Here is an 18289-nt window from a genome sequence, read left to right as displayed (position 1 = left end):
CCTTGACATCAAAAACGTCTGAAAGTAATGCTGTTAATTTGGCTTCAATTGGCTTCCCTAGTGGGTGGATCAATTTTTAATCCTAGCTCTCTGCTGGAGGCTGTCCCATTTGTGTATAGCCTTTTCCCCAACCCCTCCCCAGCCAAACAGGGGGTTTCAAAAGAAGGCAATGTGGGCAGGAAGGAGATCTGTGTCGATTATTTGGCAGCTCTTTGTTTGAAGAGCTGGGAGGAAAATGGCCGCCAAATGCTACCTGAGGTGAAGTTTGAAACCACACACCCTGAAAGCCATTTGCAGCCAACGTTTGAGCTCACCTTAAGAAACAGATAGAGCACAGTCATCAGCCATGAATTTTGTATATACAGTATTTATATTGCTTCCATTTTTTTCTGAGCTATCTACAAAATCTTCATGTATGGCCTGAGGAAGATGTATGACAACTAAAAGCTAACTACTTTTTCAATTTTTTATTGGTTCGATAAAGGTATCACCTGCTCTTGTGTCCATCTGTTCCTGGTGATGTATTTCTTTCTTCTGCTTTGAGAGCAGTTTCTGATTCCATTGCTTAGATTTCAGATTCTTTATCAACAGATCATGGTTTGTACCACTGGACGTGATTCAACAGAGAGAACAGAGTTTCTTTACCTTCTTCCCCCCCCCCTTTCCCATTATTTGTTTCTATATTTGATTTCTGTATAGCCAACAGCCATCTGTTAGATTGCTAGAAGTGCGTGTATTTTTGGCTTGAAAGAATTCTGTTAATTACTCACCTATTTCATTTCTAACTCTTAGGCCAAATTTTCAAAGAATGTGGTCTACTCAAAGCTGCAATGCAAAAATAACAGAATGTTCCAAAACAACACCACTGGGTGAACAAGCCCCTTGTTAGTGCTGAATTAGGATGACCATCTTCTTTTTTTCTCAAGAGACTATTCATCTTTGCCATCTACCTGCCAGACAGAAACAGCATCATTCCAGTGGCAGACCTACATTTTGGAGGACCCTGAAACTTGAAGTGACGAGGTCTAGCTAACCACTTTTACCTTAGAACATAAGATCATGAGCAGAACCCTGCTGGATCAGGCCAAGGGCCCATCTAGTCCAGCTTCCTGTATCTCACAGGGGGCCCACCAGATGCCTCTGGGATCACATGAGACAACTAGATCCCTATCTCCTGATCCCCCTCTCCTGCATCTGGCATTTGGAAGTACCTTCCTCTTAAGCCTGGAGATGATACATCCCCATCTTCTTCAACTGAGTTGTTCCACAACAGATCGCCATTTTGTAAAGAAATGTGGTCTAAAGTCGCTTTTGAGATGCCTCTGGGATAAGGGAACTGGAAGCTTTGTCTTCATTCATTTAATAGTAGAGCCACTCCCAGGGTCATCTCCTCCATGCTGGGAACAACTGCGCCTATTGAACTCGGCTGGTCCCGGTGGAACAAATGTTAGTTTTCCTTGCATTTAGAAGGATTTACCAACATTCACAAAGTGCTTCATATTCTGGGACAAAAAGAACTCAGAATGATATCTTTTAAAAATATTGGATGTGGGAGAAAGGAAAGAGGACCAATTTCCCCACCGCCAGCACATGATTGCCTAGGCTTTACTTTCTCTGGACGGTAGTTTTCTTTGTTCCTCATTCTGAAGAAAACAAAACTGGCAGGGGAGAGGTTTTGCAACCCGAGTTCATGAAACTGTACGATTGGGCACGACAGCCCAGAAAAATCTGTGGACTGAATTTTATGCTTGTTTGGAAGTTTAGACTTTTTAAGAGCAATGTCCTTCTGGAGGTAATGATGGCATGAGGCTTACTTGGAAGTAAGCAGGGACAAAGTTGCAGCCTGTGGGTCGCTTGAATATGAAGCAAAACAAAACAGGGGTGCTTTTAGGTGTGTGGTACAGTTGTGAGAATTTCAACAGGGGCAGCTTGTCTGGTGGATTAAAACCAGTCACTAGAAGAAACCTTGGACTTCTGTATGACAATTAAAGGGTCCGGAGGAGCATATATGCCTGCTTCTACAGCCACAGCTTGGAAAAGTTACATTTTAGACTGCAGTTCCCCCAAACCCCTCTGGGGAGCATGGCCACTGCCTGTAACGCAAAGCAGTAACTTTTCCAAGCTTTCCCCCCTCATGTCGCATCGTCTGCTAGGGAGTAATTTGGAGGAAGGGAAGGAGGCATCCTTTATCTGTGACATTGGGCTCTTCCAGGCAGAGTACTGTAAGTGTTCTGCTCCTGCTCCTTTTTTCCCACTTTGTAGTGGAAGAACATGGGATTTACTAGGATCCATTCCACATCCATCTCATCCTCCCCACTCCTAGATCCCGGAGAAAAAAGAAAACCAAGGCACCAATACATTACCACCTTATCTTTTCTGCTTCCTTTGAATCCCACCCCCTGTATTTCTAATGGATTGAGGAAGCATCATGGTGCTATTCCCTGCTTTTGGAGGCAGATAAGAGTTTTAGTTGGTTGGATAGCTCATTGGTTTAGGGATCTGACTGCGGAGCGAGAAGTTGGGAGTTCGATTCCCCACTGAGCCTCCTGGGAGAAAAGCCAGCCTGTGTAGCCTTGGGTGATCAAGGACCTCGAAGATCCCCTTTCTACCGTGGGCAGCACCTAGAGAGCAGCCATGGCAGCCATATAAGTCACATGCTCACCATCTTCCTCCTCTCCCATGAGATGCTCTGTAACTTTATTTAAAATGTAAATGTCATTTTAAAAGCATCTGTGTATATATAAATGGGTTGGCTGGACAGTTCAGTGAGCTAAGTATCTGGCTGCGGAGCCAGAGACTGGACGTTTGACTGCCCTCAGTGGCTCCTGAGAGAAGAGCCAGCTTCTCTAAACTTGGGCAAGCTGCACAGTCCCAGGGCTACCTCAGAAGAAGAAAGAAATGGTAAACCACTTCTGAGTAGTCCCTACCGAGAAAACCCTGGAAACGATTGCCAAAAGTCAGAATCGGTTTGGCAGTACACAAATATTATCATTTATTTATGAGCCTTGTGGCGCGGTGGTTAAACTGCTGTACTGCAGCCAAAACTGTGTTCATGACCCGGGGTTCAATCCCAGGTAGATGTCTCAAGCTTGGTTCAGCCTTCTATCCTTTCGAGGTTGGTAAAATGAGTACCCAGCTTGCTGGGGGCGGGGGGAGCAATGTGTAGCCTGCACAATTAACTTGTACGTTGCCCAGAGAGTGCTTTAAGCACTATGGGGTGGTATATAAGCAGCATGCTTTTGCTTTTTTTGATTTATTCATATAAATCAGCATATCTGATATGATGCAAATCAGTGCCTGCTTTTGCTCTGCTTTTTGGTGGTGCTTGGCCTTCTTTTTCGTGGTATGCAAGGGGTCGCCCTAACTATGACGGTAATATATTTAAATTTGATCCTACTAATGATTGCCATTGTAGCATCAAATTCCATATGTTTGGCTTCATGGCCTGATTCAGAGGCACTGACAGATGGGTTTCGATCCACTGTGATCCCTCCCCCCCGCAGTGTTCTTCAGCTCTGCTGGAGGGAAGAACGAGGCCCACTCCAAGTCGTGACAACTACAAAACCCGGAATTTGGTAGCCCTGTCCCCCAAAAAAACCTATGCTGAAAATATTTTCCAGTTTCTTGAAATCCTGAATTTGTGAGATGACCATGACTATGCAGCTGATCAATCAAGTCCACTTTCTAATTAACATCTCAGAATCCAACATTGTCCTTTTAACTTTTTTAGGGGTTTGTAGTCAACATCATCTCTTGTAACAGACATTTTTACCATATGGTTGTACTGAGCTCCTCAATGTTAAAATGTCCATTTCACTGCAGTGTTCTACATAAATTCTGACTAAAAAGTACTTTTAAAAAAAGTTGGCATAGCGTTTGGGTTAAAGGACAATGTTGGATGTTGGGTGGTATTCCTTAGGATCCCCACAAATCTCTTAGGTACACAGTTGGTTGGCAGGCACTATAAGCACTGAAAATACTACAAACCTATGGTGTAGATTTTGAATGAAAAGGCCAATGTTGGATATTTGGGGCATTCACCTGATTGATCTGTGTCTCTCAGACTAGTGGTGGTGATACCAAATGTGGGGTTTGTGCTACAAAACTTGGTCATTATACTAGATTTGGGGTCAGTGGGTTTATAGTTCACACAGGTGCTGATGGAATAGACAACAGCTGAGGAAAAAATAAAGAGAATAGAGAATGGTGTCTTTTCTTGGCCCATTTCCTAGACAGGTTGTCACTTCCTGCTGGGTGTCCTACATTCACTTGCTCTGTGGTACAGTGGCCTCTTCTGGATGTTCTGTTGAGCTGGCATAAAGAAGAAGAGAAAGAAATAAGCCGTTTAACACACTCATTCTCTGACCCCAGTTCTTTCTGGAGACAAAATAGCACCATCTACACTGGGGCGACCTATGGCCCTGCAAATGTTCCTGGATTGCAACCCCATCATTCCTCATAGGTTGTGCTGGTTAGGGAATGAAGGGGATTGTGGGATGTGTGAGTGCCCCCCCCATTGATCCATGCAGAGGCTGAAGGAGAAAAAATCCAATGGTCTGAAAAAGTAGGAGTTGGACCTGTGGCTTAGTTTTATCACAGAGGCTGTTGCCATGACATATTCAGATATTTAGTGATTTACTGTAGGTATTTGTTTGTGTTTATTATTTATTAGTTTGGGAGGAAGAGGTTTGTATGGGCTTGCTTTTCGTTTTGTCAGTTGTTTGTGTTTTTGTGTGTATCTGTGTGTACGACCACCCAGAGTAGTGGATTTTCACTAAATGGGGTGGTATAAAAATGTATTAAATAAATAGAAAACCTATGAGAACATTAAATCGTAAGAGGATAGTATCCTGCCTTCCTTTTCAGAAAATAGTTAAGACTGAGCATACAGGATGCTGACTGATGATGGGGAGCACTGGAATTTTGAACTCAGGGTCCCCGGGGCCAACACAAGTAAAAGCCAAAGGGGCCACTGAGGGAGAAAAGAGGAAGGCTTCGGAATGGTCGTATGACTCAGTCGGAAGTGCAGAAATACAAAATAGTACAGGGCCAGTACAAGGGCATGGCCGTCTGCATTCAATTTTCCTCTCAATGTGTACAGTCCCACTGCCTCCATGGTGTATTGTATGCAGAAGAAAAGGGTACAGTGGTGCCTCACATAACGAACACACCGTATAATGACGAATCCGCATAGCGATCTATTTTAGATCGCTAATGCGATCGCATTGCGATGTTTTAATGAGCAAAACATCACATTGTGATGATCGGTAAGCGTTTCACTTACCGATCTTCGCATTACAATGTTTTTTTAATAGCTGATCAGCGGTTCCAAAATGGCCGCCGGGTGCCCAAAATAGCCACCGCACGTGTTTTTGCGCCCTGCCCTCGCTTACCGAGGGCGCGAAAATGGCGGCGCTATGGAGGAACTTCACTGAACGGTGAGTTTGGGCCCCATAGGAATGCTTTTTCCGTTCCATTTAGCAATGTTTCCTCATAGCGACGATTAATCCGGAACGGATTAACGTCGCTATGCGGGGCACCACTGTATTTTCAGCAGCTTTCAAAATCTCCCACCAAAGCAGCCCAACAATAGCCATGTCCTAGGTGTCCAGAAGCTGCCTTGATGTGGACTCCTGGGGTTTGAGGGACCAGTGAAGGACACTTCCAGGCAATGATGCCTGAGGCTCCAGGGTTGTCATGAGGGCCTTCAGGCACTCAACAACTGTGGCCACTCCTGATGCAATCCCAGATCCTTCTGAATCCCGGAAGCCGTTCGCTGGTGCCAGCAGGAAGTTCTGAAGAAGCTACCAAGTGCTGGGAGGTGCACCATTGAGGCTTTCTGTTTGGAGAAAAAGAGGCAGTGGAGTCTGGAAAAAGCAGTCCTGAGTTAGCAGTACAGTGGTGCCTCACTTGACGACATTAATTCGTTCCAGCGAAATGGCTGTAGAGCGAAAACGTCGTCAAAGGAAATTTTAAAAAAACCATTGAAACACATTAAAAACTGGTTAATGTGTTCCAATGGGCGAAATACCTGTTCGTCCAGCAAAGATCCTCCATACGGTGGCCATTTTCGCGTGCCTGTCTTGTGAAAAATGGCTCCTAAAAACAGCAGGGAGCCATTTTGAGCAGCCAGTGGCCATCAGCTGTTTTGATTGTCTTAATGCGAAGAATAGATTCCCGAAGCAGGGAACCAATCATCGCAAAGTGAAAAAAACGCATTAAAACATCATTTTGCGATCGCAATTGCAATCGCAAAAACATTGTCATGAAGCAGATTCGTTGTTATACGGGGTAATTGTTAAGAGGGGCACGACTGTATAAGAGATTTCAAGGGCATCCCCATCCATCGTTGAAGAAAAGTGTTCACTCGGAGTTGGACCTTCTTTCTGATTCTGCCCTGAAGGCTCCCCAGATACCATCATGAACCCGGGAGCGAAGACTCAGCATGCCCATTGCTTCCAGAAGCTGTGGAATGTTGAATCCCATTTGGCCAAGAAAACTAAACATCAGAAAAAGCTTCCTGGATACTCACTTGTCTTCTCGAAATAGAGACATGTCCCCAGAGCAACTGCACCAATCCCAAAGGCATAAAAGAGGCCACGGAGAAGGATCCATATTAGCACCATGTAATTGTCTGGTGGGGCAGATACTGTGGATAGACAATTCCAGACATTTAAGGATACACGAATTAGGAGAACATGAGCTTTGTTTGTTCAGTTCATGGATCTGTCTCACAGGCTTTTTAAAAAGGAGGCAAAGACAGATGTAGCAAGGAACATAATCTGAAAAGAGGAGCCAGTTGGTGAGAAACAACATTTCATTTAACCAGAACCTGCAAAAGTTACTTCTATATGTACTACGAGTTTTAACATTCTGGGAGAGGCCATGGTCTTCACTGAAACCAGCTGCACCTTTTCTTTATACAGTACAGTTAAAATTTCTAATGGTAGAGCAATGTGTTGGTACTTCTTTAGTGATACAGAGTGTGTAATTCAAGGACCGGTTATGGCCATTGGAGGGGCAGTTAACTAAAGGCCTGTGGTTAAATGTGTTTTTGTCCCATATTTCGGTAGCCTAAAACATTGCAGGATAGGTGGGTGCAATCCATTTGCAGCTTTGCTGTAGAAACTGGCTGTTAACATCCCTGGAAAATTTTGCAACTACTGTATGTTCAAAGGGTTTGTGTTTTCTTTTTTAAAAAAGGTGACAAACTTGAAGAGAGGAACATGCAACCTGCTTAGTGTGGAAGTGAGCTGGGAGGATGGAACCATGTATCCCCCCCCTCCTTGAGCTCTTAATAAGAAAGTGGGGTATAAGTATAACAAACAAATAAATACACCTATTTTATGAATAATGTAAATGCTATACAGTATCTTTATTTTATACTGGTAGGAATCCTATTGTTTAATGTAAGTTGTGATTAGAGAAGGCCCTCCATAAGTTCCATCAGTTCAATGGGCCTGTTCTAAACCATTGGTTCTTAACATTGGGTTACTCGGGTGTTTTTGAACTGCAACTCCCAGAAACCCCAGTCAGGACAGCTGGTGGTGAAGGCTTCTGGGAGTTGCAGTCCAAAACTCCTGAGTAACCCAAGGTTAAGAACCAGTGTTCTAAATGAAATGTGACCATATGTGGCAGAGGCATCTGGTTTGTTTTAAAGTTTGTCAAACCAGATTCCTACTGGTTTCTTCAGGCAAAATTACAGTAAGCATTCACCCCAATTATTGGGGTCACAGGAGCAGAGACAGAAATGTGTGAAAAAGAGCCATCTTTGCTGAGATTGGCAATTTCCACTGGGTCCCCTTCTTTTTATCCTTTTTAATATATATATTAAATATATTTAAAAGGATATATATATTTAAAAGGATAAAAAGAAGGGGACCCAGTGGAGATTGCCAATCTCAGCAATATATATGTATATATATATTTTCCAAAGTGCCATAGTACTTATCTGGTACAGGGCCCCCGTTGCCAAGCATAATTTTAAATGAATGAATGAATGAATGAATGAATGAATGAATGAATAAATAAATAAATAAATAAATAAATAAATAAATAAATAGAAAGATTGTTTGGAAAAGGAGACACAATAGATGTTTTGATGAGGGAAAGCTACAATAATAGCTTGCCTGTTGATACTGCAACGATGGCCCCTTTGCTTCAAATCAGGGAGGCACACATGCCAGAAAAATGGGAGAAAGTGATGCCAGTCAAACTGGAACAAAATTAACTGCCCCCTGCCAGCTGAACAAAAGGGACAACTCCCTAGTGAGAAGCAGCGGGCTTCCCCACACATTGTTTTACTTGGTGAAGTCACTGGTTTTTACTTTGATTTTATACATGCCAAATCCAGTGCAAGTTAGGGTAAATAGGCAGTTGCCTCCGCACTACACTAAGCAACATGACTCCAACCATAATATGTTTATCTTTGTGCAGTGCTGTGAAATCTTCAGTTACACTTGGTATATAAATATTTGTAAATAAATAAATATTATTAATATTACAGTATAATAAAAATCACAGGAAACCTGCCTAAAGCACTGAGTGAGTTAAAGAAAGGAAACACTTTCTTTTCCTTCACCCCCCCTCCCCATCCCGGCTTAGCATAGTGAGGGGGGACTACGTGAGCTATAACACTAGTTGAAATTCTGTTGTGCTATTCCCGCAGAAGGGTAATGATGTTATCATTAGGGAACAAATTTTTGTATTTACAAACTTTTCACTTCTGTCCTGTGGATTTTCTAACTCTAGTGTAATCCCTTTCATGTCACAGAAGGTATGGGACCTACAGGATGGAAGGAGGAAGCCTTTACTTACTGAAAGTCACCAGTGTCAGATGACATTGTCAGCAGAGGGAGATTTTATGTACAGTATGTATGTGTGTGTGTGTGTGTGTGTGTGTGTGTGTGTGTGTGTGTGTGTGTGTGTGTGTGTGTGTGTGTTTGTTTGTTTATTTATTTATTTATTTATTTATTTATTTATTTATTTATACATACCCCGCCTATCTGGACCGATGGACCACTCTAGGCGGCTTCCAATATAAAATTAAACAATAAAACACAACAAATACATGGCTAATACAAAACAACTAGAAAAAAACTAAAAAACAGGAAAAATAATAATAAGAAAATCAAGAATTAAAGACTTTCTCCTTCTGTCCCACAGCTCCCGTGCTTCCATATAATTAAAGGCATTGCATGGGAGTTGGGAAAGCCACAGGACAGAGGCATTTATCATTATCAAAAATCATGTCAACAACCTTCCAGATATGTAGTTTATGCAACAGGACTTTGACTATGAATTGCCCTGAAGAAAGAATTCTTATTAATTGCTACAAATTGGACTCTCAAATATTATTTTGAGATAATATTTGATTTGTTTGTTCCCACTAAACAAACAGGGAAATGGATTGTAATTCCCCTGAAACAGATGAAAAGAGGAAAGAGTTTACTGTATTGGGGCTGTAACCAGCAAATGCTTCAAACTTCATTCTGCAATGTGTGATTTCAAAGTGCCTTTGAAGTGGTGTAAACTAAACTAAAACAAAACAAAAGGAACTGGTACATCCATGGAAGTCCAGATTATAAATGAGAGACGAAGTCTCAGGATGTAGAAAATAGAATCAAATTCTTTATTCTGTATTCTTTAAATAGGTAATTAAAAAGCTCTGACTCAACGTGTTTTAGCGAAGCCGTCTTCAAGAGCTAAGCATAATACAAAACCACAAGTTAGATATCAAATCATTCACATATTCTTTTGAAAAAGAATACATATTGTCTTTTAATGTTGTATGCTGCCTTGAGTCCTTTTTAAGGAGAAAGGTAGGGTAAAGTATTTTAAATTAAAAAATATAATAAATAAAATACTTTTTTGCTGCTTTGTTATGGTGGGGGTACAATTTATGGAAATGGGCTACCAAGGGGTGCAAGACGGCAAAAAAAAAAGGTTGGGAACCACTGATCTAGTTCTTTGCCCTTTGTTCATGCTACTACTGGAAATATTCTTCTGTTGAGCATTCTCCACTTTGGAGTGACGGCAACATGTACCAAAAAAGGCAGTCTGAAGCCTGTTCTTGTCCGAGGCACAAGGGTAATTTGATCTTGAAGCCAAACTTTGCACCACACTATAGCTTTATATAGTTTACTGTGAGTTTTTAAATAAACTGTTCTATTCCAGAGAAGAATCCTTATGTTACTTTGAAGTATCAGTGGATGAAACTATCATTTTTTTTTTGTTGTTTTCATTGTTTTACCTTCCCACCCACTCCCAATCTCATCTTTGGTTAATTCTGAACTTCCAATAATTTTTCTCTTCTTAAATTTCATTTTTCTGAACTTGGAAAATATTTTTGCAGTCCATATTTGAATCCACGTGGATTTTTCACATTACATACATCTCTGTGTAAATTTATGCCCACTATCATCATCATATACTACTAAGTGAATTGCAAGAGAGTAGGCCCATTTGAATCAATAGAATGAAAGGGATAAGGAATCAACCTCTCTTGCTCAAGGTTCTTTTTCTCTTTTGGCTTTTCAACAAAAACTAATTTTCATTGAAAGCTTCTGAAGGTGAGGAATTTATGGACATAGGGTCTTACCAGGATGTGCATCTTAAACTAACTTTAAAACTGACTTCTAAAATATCGCACCCTCTGATAACTTTAAAACTGACTTCTTCTAAAATATCACACCGTCTGAAAATTCTTTGGAAGGAAATAAGGGAAATTAAATAAGTAACCAGATTCCCTTGCTGATACTTCTCTTTGGGAGTTTTCTGATTTTTCGAAGTTATCTGATCGTTTTCATTGAAAGCTTCTAAAGAGAGGGGTTGGGGACACAGAGATGAACTTTCTCAAGGAAGTACCCAGTTCCTTAATTTCAGTCCCTTTGAACAAAGAATCGCTCACAAGGAAATGAAAAAGCTCAGAAAAAGGTCACAGACCGTGTTACTCTTTAACCAGAATCTGGATTCTGTGGAAGAAAACCAACAGGATCAACAAACACTCAAGGACATTGCAGAGAATTAACACTCCCTTTTTGAGAGCCTTGAATGCATTCCTTCAACCTGAACAAAAGGTTCCTTCCCAAGAAATCAACTCACTTCCAGCGCTTGGCTTAACCACACGAAGATGGGTCCCATTCCCAAATGCCTCTCGGAATCCAGGGAGTTTCACCGCACATCGATACAGCCCTGAGTCGTAATGACGCAGGTCGTTTATCCGTATATCAGCTTTCCTGTCCACGAGGAAGGCCCGATCCTTAACAGCAATCACTCTCCCCATGAATTCCTGGGTGGTGTTTCTGACAGCCACTTGGCCTGGGTCCTTCACCCACCAGTAGCTGCCGACTTTAGGCCGTGAGGTGGAGTAGTAGGAGCATCGCAACAGGACGGATTCCCCTTCCGTGGCTTCAGTCGAGCCAGGCTGGGAAACCACAAGATCCTGAGCCCGAACACCTATGAGAGCGATAACAGAAAATACATGAGGGGGGAAAAGGTGCCCTAATTGTTCCTCTTTCAAGGACTTGCCTATCCCTTGCTTTCAATGTAGATCCCAGAAACCCACAGCTAGCACTAAAACTGTGGGGTGGGAAATTGTGGGAGCTGTAGCCCTAAAAAAAACCTCTTATGACAAATTTCTACAAATGACCTCACTATGCAAGGTAAGGCTGCCAATGCCCCTACTGCCCAGAAAGCCAACCCCACATAATCCAGACTACAGCGTAACACAACTGCAAGCAACCAATGGAGCAAAAGGCTCAAGAAACCAAGCCAAGCCATAAAGTGCAAGGAAATGCAATAATAAAAATCAGGGCTTGGCAGCCATCTTGACTGTGAGATAAACACCATTTTCTTCTCCCAATCGCCATCGAAGCAAAGTCTCTCCACTGAGTTTCTGCTAAAGACGCCTAGAATCACATCCTTTTTTTGTCTCTTAAAAAAAAAAACCCTTCACTTCTATATTTTTAACAGCAGCTGAGCATATAGCAAGGAAGGAGATGAAGTTCTATGATGGTACGTCCGTAATTAGGAAATATTTTACCTAATTTCCATTTAACCAGCAAATGTTGAAGATGTAGGAGCAGGTCCAGTGATAAAATTAAAAATGTTATATTTAATTATTAAATAATTTTAAATAATTTAATAATTTTTAAACATCCGTAATCTACAGTCATCCTAATGTACTACCTAAGCATGGCAACGTTCAACACACCTCTGAGAGTTACCTGAAATCAGAGTAAACATCAAGTGAAGAGTTCTGAGATCCATGATACCACTTTGCGCAGAGAGAGCGGGTTGATGACAGCAATGTATAGAAGCCGAACATCCGTTTCGGAAGGTGATCGGGTGTGGAAAGTAGGCCAGCTTCTCTCTTTTTTTTCTTTTTTCTTTGCTTAGAAGATGCTCGCTACTAGCCCTCGAGACCCTGCAGAGAAAGAGGCTTCCTGTTTGTGAGGTAAATCAGAAGGCAGGGCGCTCTTTGGTTGCTTTAAAAAAGCGAAGGTAGGAGAGAATGTTGTCTCATGGAGAAAAGTGGAATGTCACAAATAACTGGTCCGCTACGGGGTTCTCTTTTAACTTTTACCACCAGTTGTAAATTGATTACAGTTCACAAAGCAGATAAACAAGCAGCTTAAAAAGCCAATAGAAAAAAATAAAATATATTTAAATGCATTAAAATATGTATCTGCAAAACTATTACTGTACAGTATGAGTATATAAGTATTCAAATCATGTCAGATTATTGCTTGGATAACATTTTGTCTTTCGTTGCTTTTGCTCAAGATGAGTGTGGTGTAGCCAGTACGGTGTGATGGATACAGGGTTTATTAGGACTCAAAGGAGCTGGGTTCAAATTCCCAGATGGCCGTGGAGACTCACTGGGGGAGTGGCAATGATAAACCACACTTTGAATGTTTCACATACGTAAAAAAAAATATATTATCAGGATTGCCATGATTTGGAAGCGACTTGATGGTCCACAACAGTAACATTTCAGAAAAACATGTGCCCTTGTTTTAGGGATGCAGAAATATCTTATCTTCAAGGGGAAAAACAGATTGTTAGCCACAGAAGACTGAATTATCTGCAGCAGAGGACAGTCAAAAAACCTGAAAATCTGTTACTGCTCAGGAGACGTGATTCGGCACAGTTTTGTGTCTCAAAATCAGACTTCCAAACTAAGAATATGCTTTACCTCCTGAATACCAGTAATAATAATATCACCACCACCATCATTCTCTTGATGATGATTATCTGTCAGACTAGGAGTTTTGCCATAGTCATTAAAGCAATGTCCAATTGCTGTTAAGAATCATATTTTACTGCTAAGCACAGAGAGTTGTAAGTAAAGCTGAGTAGAAAAGGCTGGTTTCCTGCTAAGGGCCCAATGTGTTTGTGTGTTTAGTCGTTTAGTCGTGTCCGACTCTTCGTGACCCCATGGACCAGAGCACGCCAGGCCCTCCTGTCTTCTACTGCCTCCCAGAGTTGTGTCAGGTTCATGTTGGTTGCTTCGCAGACACTGTCCAGCCATCTCATCCTCGGTCGTCCCCTTCTCCTCTTGCCATCACACCTTCCTAACATCAGGGTTTTTTCCAAGGACTCTTTTCTTCTCATGAGATAGCCAAAGTACTGGAGCCTCAGCTTCAGGATCTGTCCTTCCAGTAAGCACTCAGGGTTGATTTCCTTTAGAACTGATAGGTTTGTTCTCCTTGCAGTCCAGGGGATTCTCAAGAGCCTCCTCCAGCACCACAATTCAAAGGCATCAATTCTTCGGCGGTCTGCTTTCTTTATGGTCCAGCTCTCACTTCCATACATCACGACAGGAAAAATCATAGCTTTGACTATTTGGACTTTTGTTGGCAAGGTGATGTCTCTGCTTTTCAAGATGCTGTCAAGATTTGTCATCGCTTTCCTCCCAAGAAGAAGGCGTCTTTTAATTTCAGGGCTGCTGTCTCCATCTGCAGTGATCATGGAGCCCAGGAAGATAACATTTGACACTGCCTCCATATCTTCCCCTTCTATTTCCCAGGAGGTGATGGGACCAGTGGCCATGATCTTAGTTTTTTTGATGCTGAGTTTCAGACCGTTTTTTGCACTCTCCTCTTTCACCCTCATTAAGAGGTTCTTTCATTCCTCATCACTTTCTGCCATCAGAGTGGTATCATCTGCATATCAGAGGTTGTTGATATTTCTTCTGGCAATCTTAATTCCGGTTTGGGAACTTGCTGGCATATTGAATGTAGCACCTTAACAGCATCATCTTTCAAGATTTTAAATAATTCAACTGGAATGCCATCACCTCCACTGGCCTTGTTGTTAGCCAGGCTTTCTAAGGCCCACTTGGCTTCGCTCTCCAGGATGTCTGGCTCAAGGTCAGCAACTACATTGTCTGGGTTGGGCCCAATAATACCTAGCATTCCTTCAGCTTTCCTTGCATCCTTGATACTGGCTGTTGCTTACCACTGCATTGTGGTGTCCGTATGACACAAGCCTGAAAATAGTATCAGTAAAATAAAAATGCTTGCTTTTCAAGATTTTTTTTTAAAAAAAATCTACATAGCCAGGTGGAGGTATTTTTTCTCCGTTTCACTCCAATTTGTTGTGTGCTTATCCATCCACTTTGAAGGTGTTTGTCATCTGATGATCTGGGAGATGAGTCACGGCAACTGGACTTCTTTCTTCTCAGCATCCAAGGAGCTTCTTCAGTCTGAGGAGAGTTGGTAGGAGACCCCTGATCTATCCTCCAGGTTGGTTTCCCTTCCCTCTGGTCTGAATAGGCTCCTTAGATGGACAAAAGACTGGGAGTGAGTGAAAATCCCACTTCTGCAATCCTCCATCCATTGTCATGGGTCGTTAATGGTCATTAACAGTGGCCTTTCTGGTGTGTGTGGTCCTTATCTTTCTGGGGGATGGATGAACCTTATCAGGTTTCAACCTAATAAGAAAGAAGTCCAGTTGCCATGACTCAACTTCCAGATAACCTCACCTGGATGACTGAGAATCCTCACAGATGTGTCATTGGATGATGTTTCCTTATGAGCATTTTTCCACTGGTCAGTCCCCAGTCCTTCATGTCTTACTGTTGCTCCTGTTTAGCTTTCTTCGGATGCCAACTGTTCCTGCGTTATGCTTCATTATTAATTTTTAAATGTTATCACTTTTGCCTCACAGTGCAAAACTGAAAAGTGAAAAAAAGAAAGGTGAAACATGAAGATTTGACAATAGTTGTTGTATAGTCGTTTAGTTGTGTCCGACTCTTCGTGACCCCATGGACCAGAGCACACCAGGCCCTCCTGTCTTCCACTGCCTCCTGGAGTGGGTCAAATTCATGTTGGCAGCTTCGATGACACTGTCCAGCCATCTCGTCCTCTGTCGTCCCCTTCTCCTCTTGCCTTCACACTTTCCCAACATCAGGGTCTTTTCTAGGGAGTCTTCTCTTCTCATGAGATGGCCAAAGGATTGGAGCCTCAGCTTCAGGATCTGTCCCTCCAGTGAGCACTCAGGGTTGATTTCATTCAAAATTGATAGGTTTGATCTCGTTGCAGTCCAGGGGACTTTCAAGATTCTCCTCCAACAATTCAAAAGTATCAATTCTTCGATAAGGTGGTCAGGCACTCCCATTTTTTTAAGAACTTGCCATCGTTTGCTGTGGTCCACACAGTCAAAAACTTTTGCATAGTCAATGAAGCAGATGTTTTTCTGGAACTCTCTGGCTTTCTCCATAATCCAGCGCATGTTAGCAATTTGGTCTCTAGTTCCTCTGTCCCTTCGGAATCCAGCTTGTACTTCTGGGAGTTCTCGGTCCACATACTGCTGAAGCCTGCCTTGGAGTATTTTGAGCATAACCTTGCTAGCGTGTGAAATGAGTGCAATTGTACGGTAGTTGGAGCATTCTTTGGCACTGCCCTTCTTTGGGATTGGGATGTAAACTGATGTTTTCCAATCCTCTGGCCACTGCTGAGTTTTCCAAACTTGCTGTCATATTGAATGTAGCACTTTAACGGCGTCATCTTTTAAGATTTTAAATAGTGCAGCTGGAATGCCATCACCTCCACTGGCCTTGTTGTTAGCCAGGCTTTCTAAGGCCCACATCCTGGAGAGTGAAGGTCCACTTCACTCTCCAGAATGTTTGGCTCAAGGTCAGCGACCACACTAAAGACAAACTGAAGCATAGGACAGGTTGAAAATGAATCTGCAGCACCATCATGAGTTTCGTCGCCACCTTGGAAGAATTACCCGAGCATACCTACTTCTTCGTAAAGGAATCATATAGACATTCGTTCTCAAAAAAAACAAGAAAGCTTGTGATATTGGAGAAGAACGCTTTGGAACAATAAAGGTGATACAAGAACTTGTTCTAGTCCATGAAGCTGGAGATGTCAGGATTCAGGAGCCATGGTCATCCCTTTCATTTTTAGAGAACAAAAGCAAGGTGTTTTCTTTTTGGAGGAACAAGAGAGAGGTGTTAGAAGGAAGGAGGTGAAATCTGCAGCCGTAAGAGTAGCAGTCTAAGATCAAAAGAAGGTCAGCACAGATCAGAGCAGAAAGGATTGTATAGGAAACTAGAGGAAGTTGTTATCTATGTCTCTTTTCTCTTCCCCGTGTAAAGACATGCATATTTTCGAGTGTAAACTGAGCTGCACCCATTTACTTCATAGAATCCTGGAATAATGGAGTTGGAAGGGGCCTAGAAGGCCATCGAGTCCAACCCCCTGCTCAGGACAGGAATCCAGATCAAAGCAGGTCTGACAGCTGGTGGTCCAGTTTTCTCTTGCATGCTTCCAGCGTTGGAGCGCTCACCACCTTCCAACGAAAATAAGGAGGAAAGGGAGGAGAAAGTGAAATAAGCAGAGAGAGGAGATATCAGCTTGTCTTGAATTCTGCTTTTTAATGTTTTCTCTGTTTTAATGTTACAACAGCACAAAAGTGAAAACTTTGTTGTTGTTTAGTCGTTAAGTCGTGTCCGACTCTTCATGACCCCATGGACCAGAGCACGCCAGGCCCTCCTGTCTTCCACTGCCTGGATCAAATTCATGATGGTAGCTTCGGGCAGACATTAGGGCAGCCCTAATTAAAGAGCAGACAGGAGGGCCTGGCGTGCTCTGGTCTATGGGATCACGAAGAGTCAGACACGACTTAACGACTAAACAACAGCAAGTAAAGAGCACTACAGTATTTTATTTTATTTTTAATGTCCCGGTGCTAACTATTGGTAAGCAACCTACTGGCCACTCAACACAGCAAAGGACTGTTTGCTGTAAAGTGAAAAGCAAAGCTACCCAACCCCTCACTGTTGCATCTCTCAAAGCACACATATTATCTGTTTCCTTCAAATGTGTACGCTTGCCAAAGTCACAAGAGCAAGCCCTAAATAATGGCACCTCAATAATGGAACTCCCTCACTGCTCAACTCCAAATTTGGTTGGATCTTCTCCTTGTTTAAAAACAGAGAGCTACGGTGGTGAGAGCGAGCGTCCGAAGGTAGAACTGCCACTTCATAAGCTCATTCCGTTCACAGCTGCTGTAAGATTTCCATCGCTGTTAGATTCGCCATTTAGGGAGAAAAGAGAAGAAGTGAGTGGTTACGTTCACAGTAGCCATTAAAGGGTACAGACGGGGAGAAGAGATCGTTATTACATTTTGCAATACCGTCATTTAGGGTTTTTTCCTCCCAACCACTCAAACACACCAACTGACAGTATAAAAAATAATAATAAGCAGAGCTTGGAAATATGACTTACAGATCTGTTGATTAGGAATTGTTCAAGCTGTGATCATAATTTTGCACAATGTGCATTATTTCTGCAAAAAAAATGTTTCTAGCAAAGACAAACATTTTTGGTGAGTCTGACACAAAATATCACACCTTCTTGATGGCTAAGGCCCTGTCACCTGAGGGAAATGTTTTCTATTTCCTCCAATGCTTTCCCTACCTCTGTTGTACTGTACTGAATTGTGGTCATGTGGTTTATATCCTGGGATGAACTATGGGGAAATGTTTCGCAGTTATACCACTGGCCGGGAAAATGTCTCAATCTTGACTGTGTGTTGTGTGACCAGGGGGAAAAAAATCAACAAACTAACTGAGGGATGATTAGAGAATATTCCCCTCATGTCACCATGACCCGAGAGAAAAACATTGTAGAGTCTCAGGGCTCAATCACGCATGAGAAAAGAACCACAGTTATACTGATTCTTTCCATGCCTCTGTTGTACTGATACATTTTTTTCAGCAGTCGTGTGGTATATATATCAGCAGGAACATTCACATTGTTTTTAACGGCAT

At 42.2% G+C, this 18289-nt stretch overlaps 1 protein-coding gene across 1 annotated transcript; it reads right to left on the bottom strand.

Moving 5' to 3' along the window:
• Positions 1 to 341: 341 nt before the first annotated feature.
• Positions 342 to 17505, bottom strand: LOC110088688 (natural cytotoxicity triggering receptor 3). Its single transcript, XM_078388639.1, has 5 exons — positions 17385 to 17505; positions 12228 to 12427; positions 11104 to 11457; positions 6533 to 6649; positions 342 to 4311 (listed from the first exon to the last, which is right to left on the bottom strand). The coding sequence occupies exons 2-5, from the start codon at positions 12268 to 12270 to the stop codon at positions 4241 to 4243; spliced, it is 585 nt and encodes a 194-aa protein (XP_078244765.1). The 5' UTR covers positions 12271 to 12427; positions 17385 to 17505; the 3' UTR covers positions 342 to 4240.
• Between the last annotated feature and the right edge of the window lie 784 nt (positions 17506 to 18289).

The sequence above is a fragment of the Pogona vitticeps genome, chromosome 2 (genome assembly GCF_051106095.1).
Source record: "Pogona vitticeps strain Pit_001003342236 chromosome 2, PviZW2.1, whole genome shotgun sequence".
In the NCBI taxonomy this organism is placed as follows: Eukaryota; Metazoa; Chordata; class Lepidosauria; order Squamata; family Agamidae; genus Pogona; species Pogona vitticeps.
This window is presented reverse-complemented; position numbering and strand designations above follow the sequence as displayed.

Bases quoted from the DNA above. Each gene is read 5' to 3' on its own strand.
- LOC110088688 (XM_078388639.1), bottom strand. From the start codon at position 12,270: ATGGATCTCAGAACTCTTCACTTGATGTTTACTCTGATTTCAG. The intron at 11,458-12,227 runs GTAACTCTCAGA...TCGCTCTCATAG, and splicing joins GATGTTTACTCTGATTTCAG to GTGTTCGGGCTCAGGATCTT. The intron at 4,312-6,532 runs GTGAGTATCCAG...TCTTTATGCCAG, and splicing joins TCTCTATTTCGAGAAGACAA to CTCAACAGAACATCCAGAAG.